The following is a 14,020-nucleotide window of genomic DNA, read 5'->3' as shown; positions in this document are numbered from 1 at the left end:
ATTCATAAATACTAAAACTAAAGTACAGTATATTGGAAACTCTACACTAACAGTAGTGATGTGTATGAACGTGAATCCCCTTCAGGGTTTGTTTTTTGTTTTTTTCTTTTCATCATTTGTTGTTAGACTAGGATTTATTGAGAAAAGAGACACAAAAAGCTCATTGTCAATGGGTGGATGGATGATTAACACTTGCTTTGTTTTTAGAATTATATTTTATGTGTAAAACACATTTTGTTATTTAACTGTGTATCTGGTTTCAATAATGCATTGTAGGGTAGTTAATAAACAAGTTGTTTTGGTGCTCAATTAATAAATGCATATCTCTGTAACTGTAAGCATTTTTCCACCATATATTTTGATTACAATGCAAACTGTTTAGGCATGTATTTTAAAGAACAAACTGTTTTCACATATGGGTGTGGTTCCTGTCTTACACTTGTTAATTTAAAGGTAGGCTCTAAAATTCCACACTTATGTACTGTATATTCACAAAAGATTTAGAATAACAAGAGAGTGAAAATGCTCTCAGAGTTAGCCCATATTTGTATAATATACTGCTCAAAAGAATTAAAGGAACACTTTTTAATCACAGTATAGCATAAAGTCAATGAAACTTATGGGATATTAATCTGGTCAGTTAAGTAGCAGAGGGGGTTGTTAATCAGTTTCAGCTGCTGTGGTGTTAATGAAATTAACAACAGATGCACTAGAGGAGCAACAATGAGATGACCCCCAAAACAGGAATGGTTTAACAGGTGGAGGCCACTGACATTTTTCCCTCCTCATCTTTTCTGACTGTTTCTTCACTAGTTTTGCATTTGGCTACAGTCAGTGTCACTACTGGTAGCACGAGGTGATACCTGGACCCTACAGAGGTTGCACAGGCAGTCCAACTTCTCCAGGATGGCACATCAATACGTGTCATTGCCAGAAGGTTTGCTGTGTCTCCCTGCCCAATCTCAAGGGCATGGAGGAGATTCTAGGAGACAAGCAGTTACTCTAGGAGAGCTGGAGAGGGCCATAGAAGGTCCATAACCCATCAGCAGGACCAGTATCTGCTCCTTTGGGCAAGGAGGAACAGGATGAGCACTGCCAGAGCCCTACAAAATGACCTCCAGTAGGCCACTGGTGTGAATGTCTCTGACCAAACAATCAGAAACAGACTTAATGAGGGTTGCCTGAGGGCCCAAATGTCTGCTGCGCCCTGTGCTCACTGCACAGCACCGGGGAGCTCAATTGGCATTTGCCATAGAATACCAGAATTGGCAGGTCCACCACTGGCGTCCTGTGCTTTTCACAGATGAGAGCAGGTTCACCCTGAGTATATGTGAAAGACGTGAAAGGGTCAGGAGAAGCCGTGGAGAATATTATGCTGCCTGTAACATCGTTTAGCATGACTGATTTGGTGGTGGGTCAGTGATGATCTTGGAGGCATATCCATGGAGCGACTCACAGACCTCTACAGGCTAGACAACGGCATCTTGACTGCCATTAGGTATCAGGATGAAATCCTTGGACCCATTGTCAGACCCTACGCTGGTGCAGTAGGTCCTGGTTTCCTCCTAATGCACGACAATGCCCGGCCTCATGTGGCAAGAGTATGCAGGCAGTACCTGGAGGATGAAGGAATTGAAACAATTGAATGGCCTTCATGATCCCCTGACTTAAACCCAATAGAACATCTGTGGGACATTATGTTTCAGTCAATTAGGCGCCGCCAGGTTGCTCCTCAAGACTGTACAACAGCTCAGGGATGCCCTCATACAGATCTGGGAGGAAATGCCACAAGACACCATCCGTCGTCTCATTAGGAGCATGCCCCGACATTGTCAAGCATGCATACAAGCTCTTGGGGGCCACACAAGATACTGAAAAGCATTTTGAGTAGCAGAAATTAAGTTTTTGAAAAAATGGACTAGCCTGCCACATCTTCATTTCACCCTGATTTTAGGGTGTCTACACTATTGAGCCATCTGTAGGCAGAAAACTTTTATTTCCATTAAAAGACTTGGCATCCTTTTGTTCCTAAGACATTGCCCTGTCGTTATTTGTATAGATATCCAACTTCATATTGAGATCTGATGTATCTAATGTGTTTCCTTAAAGTGTTCCTTTAATTTTTGTGAGCAGTGTAGTATGGATCACCCTTCAAATCAAGTTGTTAGAAATTATTGGACTTGGAGTGTTGATGTTGTTGTATGTTAGTTGTACACACATTTAAGAATTTCACTATTCTCTATACACATGACAATAACTACTACTACTACTACTACTACTACTAAATAATAATAATAAATACATTTTAAATATTCTGTATATTTTCTCACAATATCAAATCTCTTGTTTTCCTAATTTCTTTGTACGTTCCCATTTGGGGCAACTTTCACATATCCAAAATTGTGGTACTGCTTTCACTTCAGTCTTGCACTGAAATGTTGATGCTATGAATATTCTATAGCTAATTTTTGCATTCTTTAAATATGACACTTAATCTATAGTTTCACTGTTAGTTCCAACATCAAGCCATGCATTAAACACTCATTCTCTGTAAATTTCTTTGCCCCAAACACCAGAGAAAAACTTGCTGCTCTTCCAGAGCATATTCTTGCAATAAAGTGTCAGCTATGCTACCTACTCTCCTAACTTCATCTATATACCAGCTAATTCATTTCAGAGACTTACAGTGTTACGACTTAATGTCTGGTAAAGCTGAAGAGATTCAATTCCTTCATTCTTCTCTTATTGCTTAGATCATGCAGTTCTGCAATCAATTTAGTATCTTATTTTTGTATGTAGACAAAAACTGAAAATATGTTTTCCACTTGAGGCCTCACAGGTGCATTTCAATCTTATGATTACGCTTCTGTGTATTTGAAATACTAAAAAATTTTCTTTACACAGAGAACCACACATGCCTATGTTACAATTTTGACTTCACAGGATTATGCTAAAGTTTAGTGAATAAAAGTGATGTTGGGATGAATTACCCATTCTTGTCTCTTTTGTGTTCATATGCTTAGTCCAAAAAATTGTAATCACACTTCATCATAGAACGAAATGGAGATACTTGAAATTGTCACAATCATTTTTTTATACCTCTAATCAACTCTGAAGTAGCATGTGAAAATAACAATTTGTACTACATTAGAGCAACTAATTTGATCTTGTTTGTAGTTTGCATCTGCTTGCGTGTCACCACAATTTTAATTTTGAAAAAAGGGAACAAAAACAGAGCAGCAAACTAAGTTTTGTAGACACAGTCAGTCCTTTTATAGAAGACAAATGAATGGGAATATGAACCAGATGAATAATTGGCTAAATCTTCAGTTCAAAGTGTAATAATATGAGGCTACCCAGTTTGAAGTGCTGCAAGGCTCTTTGTAATGCAGCACACTAGTTGAGTTACTCAAGTGTATGTGTTTCTCAAGTGCAACGAGTTAAAAGTAGACTCTACATAATTAGATCTTGATTATCTTGATTGTGTGTTTTGAATTCTAGGTTAAACAGTCATTGTCATAGGTACATTAAGCAAAATTTAATAGGAAGGAAATCACACCCATTTATGTGCCAATATCTCAAATAGGTGTTTCTTCTCCATTCAAGATGTAAAATTAGTGTGTAATCTAAACAGTGATCATCATGTTTTAGCCATTGTGTGTAGAATGTTGGATAAGCAGAATGAAGTTAATGGTTAAATACACTTCCCCATCTTTGACACTCCCTTCCCCTTCTAAAATAAATCCAATTTAAAATTAAACCCATTCTACAGATTATCTCTCAAACTTTTTTGAAGTACAGCGCCTATTGTTGTGCATACAGGACACACAACAGTCAAATTGATGTGAGACCTTTAAAAAATGAGCCACAGAACAGTACGGAATTCCAACAGCCTACCCAGAAAAGGTACTCTCAAAGGCAGCCTGGTGCCTGCTCCCAAGGCTGGCTTCAGCCTACTTCAGATCTTTAAGGGGCTTTAGCTTCCTAAGTTCACAATGTTCAAAAATAATCAGAATGCCCCACAAGTGAGGGTATAACCATCAATGCCTGGCTTGTACAAAAAGGGCAAACAAACCTGAAATACAAACAGCAAAATGCTCAAAATAGTGAAAACGGGCAAAAGAATTTACCTAAGAGGCAAAGTGCAAAAAAAAAAAAAAACAAACAAAAAACAAAACAAAAAATCAACCTTGAAACAAAATATACATGAGCATAATTCTTAAGGTAATAACCATCAATTTCACTACACTGCATTCAAATGAACCACAGTTGGCAGCATTTGTCACAAGCCTTTATAGAGCTGGGGACAGTCCCTCAGTGGTGATCGAGAGGTGGCCCATCCTCTCGGGGGACCCACCCACAAAATATACATCTAACCTGCATGTCTTTGGACTGTGGGAGGAAACCGGATAATTCTTAGATTTCATGTTGTGTAAGGGGAAGAGGGGCTTACCTGACCTTTCACTATATTCCTTGTATGCAGTCTTGTACTTCATTTGTATATACCTTTCATTTACCTTACTTGGCAAATTGACATTTACCTGTGTTTGTCTTTCTTCATTGTCACAAAGCACATTATGAACACCAGGTCTACATCCTCCTCGCCCATTAGTTATTTGAATAAAACATAAAATGTCTTTAAATTCAGCTGTGTACAACAGTTCTTTCTTCCACTCCCCTCTGCTATGGTTACTTGCTACCATTCTCTATAGGAGTGTTTAAGTATGTAATTACTTGAAACACCCTGAACCTCTCAGCATGTTAAAGGAGGTATCCGCCTTAATTAGGATAAGAACATGTGGCGCTGTGCCTGAAACTTTTTCAGGTAGTAAAACATTGACTGTCACGAAAAGGAGTAGTCACAACAGCTACTGTCACAACAGAAGCTATGCACGAGCAAACATGGTAGGGCTGGGATATGTTTCTTGCATTATATTGTGTACTTTGTTCATGCTTCCTTGTGTGTGAGTGTGGAACTGCATAAGCAAATATTAGCATTAAAATTCAACCTCTACTGCCTTTGCTGTTTAAATCTTTCAAGGCTGTATGACATTAGGTTAGGTTAGGTTAGATTAGATAGACTTTTATTATCCCAGAGGGAAATTTGTTTTCAGCAGGAAAAGTACAAAACAGAACATTGTTACCCAGATACATGAAAATAATCCAAGAAACAACATATGACAACTATTGTTATAATAAGTGCACTCGCCAATAAGATTTCTTCAAATTAGAATGTTTAACTCTGTCAGTACTCAATAATAATTCGGACTTCAATTTAAAATGCTTATAACTGTGGATAAAAGAGTTCTTAAATCTGCTATTCTTGACTGTTGGTAATCTATATGTGCAACCTGATGCAACAAATTGGGAAATTTAGCCAATTTTGACAATGTTGTTTTGACAGTTTATGTTCTTAATAACAAGTTTTCCAGATCTATGTATTTTGAAATGATTCTGCTTTTGTAGAAGGAATAAGAGTTTTTGCCCCTTCTTGCAAATATGTTCTGTACTGAGATCAAAGGTGAGAGTGATATCAATTAATGTACTTCAGTTTTTGTAGTCCTCTGCCAAATATGTAGGCTGCCCTTTTTATTATTGTTATAAGAGGGGGGAGGAGGAGAACATTTAAAATCTACAGTCATACCCCTGGTCTTATAGATTTTTATTTGCCACGTTTCATGTATAAACATTACTTTTTCCTAATAACGGACATTGATTTTTATTTTTCTTACCATACTGAATAACCAAAAGTCTTTAATATAATGTAAACATGTATTTTTAGCCTGCTATAGATAGCCTATAGTGATCATTCTGTTTATAAAGTAGTGATTAAGGCACGTTCCAATCCATTTTGAGTATGCTAATCATCCAGCCTGTGGTGAATGGGAGTGCATTTAATTATTGGTTTTAGAAGAAATCGTCTTCAGTGCTTTAGACATCTGCAAGTTTAAACTCCTAGCAATCTACAGAAAGTTTTTTTTTTATGCCACATTTGTGAATGAATAAAGTGAAACCTAATGAAACGTAAGCATCATCAGGATAAGGGGTTGCACCATTTTACTGTTAGTGTTTTGAAGCTTTTATTTAATTGCTGCAGGCATTCTCTCCCATTTACAGTAATAACTACTTTTGTATCAATAGGCATTTGCATAACCTCTTCTCTGCATATGTTAGTAATTTGGGCTGCTCTTTCCCTGACAGCAGTCATTTGCAAGGGTCAAGTTCAAGGTGAAAAATGAGCAGCTTTTTTCGATAGAATTATTCATGCATAATTGTAATAAGGTATACAAATGACAAATTAAGCTTAAACAGCTCTTGTCTGTTTGCAGCCCATCCATTTGCCTACTGTACTGTAGCGATATGGAGTGGATTGGCTGTGCTCTCAGTTGAAAAGGAACTAGCAGAAAGTGTGGATTATGAAACTTTGGTAGGAGAGTTTGCTACAGTTAATGTTAGACAAATTCGGAAAATACAAGGATTATTTTGAAAACACATTTTTTTAGACTGTAAATAATTCTTATATTTTAATGATTCATAATCTGACGGTACAATTTATCATTTAATGTATTTAGTAACCAGACAGTGTTGCATTTCTTGAATAATAATGTGACAATACTGCAAAAGTATACGTTTCTGAAAATAAAAATTAAGACCTCATTTTTATGACGTGCATGCGTGTGTGTATGTGTGAGGTGAAGTTGAGATTGTTCACAAATTTAGGTCATGTGATTATCTACCTCATCATTGTTGCTAATGTGCATGCATGCTTGTAGAATTAAAACTTTGCCCAGTAACAGTAATAGACAAAAATATGCATTTCTTCATATGATCTCAGTAAATCTGGATACCCCAAATGTACTTTCTAAGCACCCATTTTGAAATTTGTTTTTCATGCTTCTGATAGTACAAGTGGGTGGCAACATCTTGCTGTACAACACTCTTCTGCCTTAAATCTCCAGATGCCTGTGTTTAAGTCCCAGATTGGACACTAAGTGTAGTTTCCACAGTATTGATGGAATTAGCATTTCAAAAACAAATATCTGCTCCTTTGTGTATAACTACCAAAATTGTATCTCATAGTTTCCCAAGTACACTGACAATGCCTATTTAACCAGTAATATTTCATATGAGTATTAGTCCTATAATTCTCAGGGTCACACTAATTTTACTCTCTGCTTATGCTTTAAAGCACATATAATTCTAAGATAAGCTAGATTTTATCAACATATTTAAATGTGGAAAATCTGCTATACACTCAAACATTAAGGTCTGTGTGTCCAGTTCCTCAGAGAAAAATGATTGGTATTTTGGCTTTGGTGTGATTAGTTAGATATACAAAGGCAAAAAGATAAATATTTTTTAATTATTGTATTACTTGACTTGTGTACTATAACATTAGTCAGGCTGGAGGATGCCGTGTTATGTGCATTTCAGGTTTGATTAAAATGTTTCCATTTTAATGCTTCACATATTTTTTGATTATGTAATTTTATTTTGTAAACTTTTCTGTCCCAAGTGAAGGCAGTTTGGTGGCAGTGTGAAAGTTAAGCTTAATTTAATAGTGAATTGGCATAGCAGCACTGTATACTCATCCATTAAATACTGTCTTTACACCAGTAACAATTTATAAACTCCAATTTAAAAATGGTTGCAGGACTTAATCTTGCCACACATTCACATTTATATTATGGGATGTGGAAGTAGGTATATATACTATCTATATCTATATATATATATCTATATATATATCTATATATATATATATATATATATTGTGGTCCCCGGCGAGGGGGCGTCCATCCTGCTTCTGTTGGGGACCACGGGTGGAGGGCCTGGAAGCCCAGCCCTGTAGGGGCCCGTGGTCACCGCCAGACAGCGCCCGATGCCGGTTTATCCCGTACGGTCCTCGGCTGGGGCTGGAGCCCGGCCGGGACGCCTTGGAGGACCAGAGGAGGGCGAGTGCCTCCTCCAGACCGAGTGGGGCGTCCGCCCTGGTTATGCAGGGGCCTCGGTACAGGGCTTGGAAGCCCAGCCCTGTAGGGACCCGTGGCCACCGCCAGGCGGCGCCCCAGTGCCTAATTATTCTGGGAGCACTTCCGGGGAAGACTTTATGTGGCGCCGGAGAGCTGCCAGGAAGACAGCCGACACTTCCGCCACGCTGGGGCGTGGCTAAGGAGGGAATGCCGGGAACACCTGGGGCTCATCCGGGAGCGTTATTTAAGGGGCCGCCTCCCTCCAGTCGGTGGTGGAAGTCGGGAGGAAGTAGACTGAACTGGAGAGAGAGGACGGGAGGCGTCCAGGAAGGCAAAAAGACTGTGTGGCCTGGACTTGGGGAGATCGGTGCAAGAAGGCACTGGGAGTGCACGTGAGAAAACTTTGTACATAGTGTATATAATAAATGGTGTGTGGTGACAATATGATGTCCGTCTGTCTGTGCCGGGGCCAGCGTTCACAATATCTATATATATATCTATCTATATATCTATATATATACAGTATATATATATATCTATATATCTATATATATATATATATATATATATCTATATAGATATATATATAGATATATATCTATATATATAATATATATAATGTATATATATATATATATATAATGTATATAATATATATAAAATATGTGTGTGTGTGTGTGTGTGTGTGGTTTTTGCCCATAATTGATTTCATTGCATTGTAAATGACAGACAAGGCTTTTTATATTCAATGAACCTGAGTCAGCTATAACAAAGTTCCAGCTTTCGAGAGGGGAAATCATCACATTATAGCCCAACCCATTATGAAGAAATTTTATAGGTTATTATTTATTCACCAAAGTTTTAGATGTGGCACTAAATGCCTTTCATTGCTTTTCTTACATATGTCAAGATTTTGTGCTTTAATTTTGTGATTTTTGTGCTTTAATTTGCATAATTATTAAACATGTGATGAAACAGTTCATATTGAAAATGACATAGGTAACAAGCACCATAGAATTCATAATGGAATTTGCTCTGTAAAGACAAACCATTTTCCCCCCTTGCAGATACTAAATTGCTATAGCTTGTATAGTTTTTTTATTTAAAATGTAACTCTAAATGGGTTGAGCTTTTCTGCTTAAAGATGCATTTATTTCAATATGTTAGCAAGTGTTTAATATTGTAGATGGATTAGGGAATTTAAATTACACTGTTGTTTGTCTTGCTGTAATTTGTTCTTGTGCTTTTTGTTTGAAGTACTGTTAAATAAAACCAGTTATTTCATATGTTTATTAGTATAATTACTATATGTATTTGGCATTTGAGAGAATTACCACATAAGTAACTCAGGAGTTTGAGGAAACATAAAAATTTAATTCCTCAATCTTATCTCTCAGGAATTATTGAATATTTTACTGTATGGATCATTCTGTGGCAATAGCTATAATATCCTGTTGTACACATTTTATTTCATTCCTTTATCAAAAATCAAACAAAACATTACTGCGTAGGTGTTTTGGAATCCGGGCTACAGTAGTTTTTACTCATTTCTTCCTGTGCAATGAATTAGATACTAGAATGTGGACCCTCAAATCATTAAAAAAGATTTTCTTTGTAACGTGCAGATATATGTTAGAATATGTAAAAATAAAATGAGGGTTGGCTTCAACACCTGAGTTCACATACATTTTTGTCCTCTCTTGGTTTCATTAGTTTTCTTCATTTCATTCCATGTTTTACTTTCGTCATCAAAACCTCACCCCTATGTTTGTCTTCAGTGCTCTAGTGAACTTAAGCAGTCTTTCCAGCCTGGCAAACAGTGAAGCAACTCAGTACTCTTGGGGTAATAGGATTAATGATTATGGTGACCACCTTGTTTTTTTCTTGTTGTGTTACTTATTTATTTATTTATAGCTTCTACTCTATTTTTCAGCTAAGGCTCAGAATTATATCAAAATTATTGGGAAAAGTAAATAGACGTTGACCTTCATTTTTTTTGTGTCACATTTGGATTTCAAGCCCAAGAGGTTGTGCACATTTGTTCATACCCTGAAAATGTATAAATAATAAAACCAACATTATAGATAACTTTAAAAAATAAGCATGGTAAAAGTATTAAGTTAAGTTAAGCACAGGAAGTTTTTCTTGCCAGTGACTGAATTATTTCTTCAATTGATCAAAAAGAAAACAAATACTGTAAACATTTAACAAATACATTTCAAACATATACTGTATATATATATTTTTTGCCAAGCACTTTCATTTGAACCATTTTACTGAAAACAGCAGTTATAGTACTGTAGTCAGCAAAAACCTTTCTTCACAGTAAATATAGCACGACAAGAAATCAGAAAGGCTAGAAAAATTATACAAGTGAAATTTGTACACATCTTATTTTTTTGACAAGTCTTTTAAGTTTTGTTAAAAAAAGATTTTAGCAAAAGTAGTAGCAGTAGTATTGTAATGTATACAAAATACAGTAAAATGCTTACTTGCATGTTCAACCAATATCCAGCACAGCTCCACTTTCTCATGCTATTGTAAACAAAAAGGTACTAAAATATATAACTTAATTTTATCTACGGTCTCATAGTATGATAAAGCATAAATCATGATCAAGAAATGTAATGTTGCTATGAAATAAAACATTTTGTAATAAGATTACCAACATGATTGATTACATGTTCTTTTCAAGAGTTATGCAGGAACCAGCAACAAAAATACACATGCACTCAGTCAGACATCACACTGGATATAATCAAAACAGGTTCAGTGATTCCTTAAATGTATAAATTTACCAAATTCTTGGAGCTGAAATTTTAACTGTGTTAGAGGACTGACAGTAATAAAAGAAGTTGGCTTTAATGTAGAGTGATGTGGTTTTGCTTGGTCATATACAGTGACGTTGATAAGAGTGGGTTTCGCAGTACCTACTGAGGTCAATTTAAAAGAATGCATGTTAACATATTGTCAGACTTCTGTTGGTATTTAATGGCAAGCTGCTGTTATTGTGGTGTGGGCATGTTCTCTTGTGTTTGCATGGGTGTCTGCCACCAGTTTGATTCAACACTCCATGATGGCCTGCAAAATGGCTAATGTATGGTCTGAGTAGTTATGCCTTCCGATGGAGCAAGTATCTTACGTAAGACTTTTCCAACATTGCACACTTGGGCTGTGGCTACCTATAGGCCTGACTAGGGGGATATGAGCTCATATAATGGACACCTAGATCTTAAAATCATTTTATAAATGATACTGTGTAATATATTATACTTACACTATATCTGCTTTTGTGCACTTTAAATTTTCTGTGCTTATTCATATGATTCTGCATGCCTGCAGTGATAAAGCCTGGCAGAGGTCACCATAATACAGAGTAAGACATTTTGAAAATGGCAAGAATCAGCTATTCTAAGCTTATCTGCTGAGTCTGGGTGTCTTGCCAGTTTCCTAAGCCCTCCTACCAATTGTACTGTTAAATCAGCACTCAGAGACTCTTTACTCCAGCTGGCTTTAGAAATGCCCAAGATGATATGACTCATCTCTGTTCTTGATCACACACCACAGTGACACACTATGATTCATATTCATAAAACAAATTTTCTTTTAGATACTCATATTTTTTTCATCATAAGTCAGTTCAAGTGATTTGCTGAAGGCAAAAGTAGCTAACCACAGACTTCACAGATTAGCCTTCTGATTCAAATGACCTAGGGCACAATTGATCTTCTACTGCCTAGTTTATGAGTACACTATGCTTTCTAAGCTTGACCTCACCCATAAAAAAAAGAAGTGATGCATTTATGATACATAAGATGCTTCTTTCTGAAGATATTTTGGGAAGATTCTGTTATTTTAATCTAGTCATACTGTGTTCACCTGCTTTGTTCCTAAGATAGCTTTAAAATTGCATTATTGTGCTGCTCTTACCTGGTTTTGAAGCCTATCAACTAACGTTACTGTATGCTGTGTTAATGTGAAAAATAACAGCATTTTCTTTTATGTTTAACAATTGTGTTTTACTTTTTCTCTAGTTTAACCTGGTATGTGATTCCAACTGGAAAGTCCACATTGCCAAGTTTTCACTTCTGGTGGGTTCTATCTTTGGATATTTGGTCATGGGAGTTCTGGCTGATTGGTAAGTTGGTTTCTTTATCATTTTTATTTAGATTTTCAGTATGCAGTGCTAGGTTCTGCATGGATTAGCATTATTGAGTCTGCCCTCCATTAGAATAAGACAGAGGTGTCTGTCACCTTTTAGTGCTTGCAGAGACATTTTTCATTATCTCATTAGATCAATGCAAAAATAACTGGTAAGTTTTATAGACTGTAGCATAAAAAGGAAGCAGCTACTTGTACTGTGCTTACACATTTTGCAGTTCTATAATTAATATTTGTACGTTTTGTATCTTTTTGTAACTTAATACTGTGGTTTAGGGAGTCCTAAATGTTCCTAATGTGTGCATTATTTGGAAACTTCTTTTGAATCACACATCACATACTTTTTGCCTGCTGGGTAACCAGTTTTAAAATGCTAAGGACCTGTGGAGATATACTCTAGTATCATTGTCACATTCCTCACAAAATAAGGATATCCTGGAAAATTGGTAAAATAGGAATATCAGCAATTTGTAAAATAATATATTTAAAAATAAAATCTTCATTTTTGTTTGAACCCATTACTGTATAAATAGAATGTCCACCCCATTCCTGTCCATACTTTTCTTACTCCCATGCTATTATCCAGGCATGCTCTGGGTCTCTTCTGCTTCCCAGCTAAAGTCCTTTCTAGTACAATATTTGAAAAATAGGAACTCTAATAACACAGTGTTGTCCCAGCTGTGAATTATGGCTTGAAGGAGTTTAGAGCATGACAGTCTTTTCATGTTTAGAAGGTTACATCAGCTAACAGTAGTAACATTCTTCATGATTTACCTTATGCTTAAATATTTCAATTATTTATTAATTATTTCCTGATATTATGATAATTGCTTTGATCAATCTGTGATTACACTGTTAATTGTATAATGCAGTTTATGTGTTGCAGATAGGGTGATGTTTGGATTTTGAGGCACTTTTGTAGCATTCATGGAACTTGGCGTATATCCTGAGATTACTGTATTACATAAATCTGGTCTTTCGTTATTTGCCTGATTGACTCAGTTCATATATTTTTTCTGACTGGGCTAAGAGTATAGTTTTATAATGCCAAATTGCTACCATATTGCAGAATGTCTGTCAGATTTATCTCAACAGTACACTACAAAAGATGTCTGGTTTCTCATTTTTTGGAACTGTAAGCACTCACTTGTTAATAGTCTGTCTTTCTGTTATGTGCATGGATATCAGAGAAGAGTATTTTCCAATGTTTGCCTCTTATGCTAGCCATCTGTAGCTAAGTAAAGCTGCCTTCTGGCTTACCCACATGTAACTATGCCTGCTGAGCCCTGATTTGGAAGATAAACAATCAAAATCCCCATCTGGTATCTGAGATATATATGTATATATCTTTGTAAGTCTTGTTTTACATGTCAGATTTGGTTCTGTCTTCAGTTAGTAAACACTCAGTATTTTATGATCAATACACCGTTAAAAAAAACCCAGGTTTTTAAACATTTGTTTTTTTACTGAAAATGTCCATAACAATACAAGTTGCATAAACTTAGTCTGCATGGTGTTTATTTTTTCAGACCCTTGAGGATTAATGTAGTCTGCCATTCATATTCACAGACAGAAAGTTTTCTGCTTAAGTTTTACATTATATTTACTTCTAAATTGTAGCGTATCTAATGCTGCATACCAGTATTAATTTTGACAATACATTTTGATTTAGTTTTAGTCTGTCTTCTAAATTGCATTTTATTTTTAGTCTCCTTTTAGTCATTTAATTATTATTTGTTTTAGTTGACAAAAAATAAATTAATTTTAGTCATGAAAAAGTAAGTCAGTTTTAGTCAAGTAAAAGTAAATCAGTCAAAAAGTCAAAATCAGATGAACATCTTGTTTAAAATATGAATATGCACAGAATATACTGTACCTCTAAAGTA

At 35.9% G+C, this 14,020-nt stretch overlaps 1 protein-coding gene across 1 annotated transcript in view; it reads left to right on the top strand.

Moving 5' to 3' along the window:
- The window catches only part of LOC120529556 (solute carrier family 22 member 23), a 218,734-nt gene that overhangs the window by 46,554 nt on the left and 158,160 nt on the right, over nt 1-14,020 (top strand). Inside the window, exon 2 of the mRNA XM_039753451.1 lies at nt 12,008-12,111. Within this exon, the coding sequence (XP_039609385.1) occupies nt 12,008-12,111 (104 nt within the window). The remainder of the gene's footprint in view (nt 1-12,007; nt 12,112-14,020) is intronic.

This window comes from Polypterus senegalus, chromosome 5 (genome assembly GCF_016835505.1).
Source record: "Polypterus senegalus isolate Bchr_013 chromosome 5, ASM1683550v1, whole genome shotgun sequence".
Taxonomy (NCBI): Eukaryota; Metazoa; Chordata; class Cladistia; order Polypteriformes; family Polypteridae; genus Polypterus; species Polypterus senegalus.
This window is presented reverse-complemented; position numbering and strand designations above follow the sequence as displayed.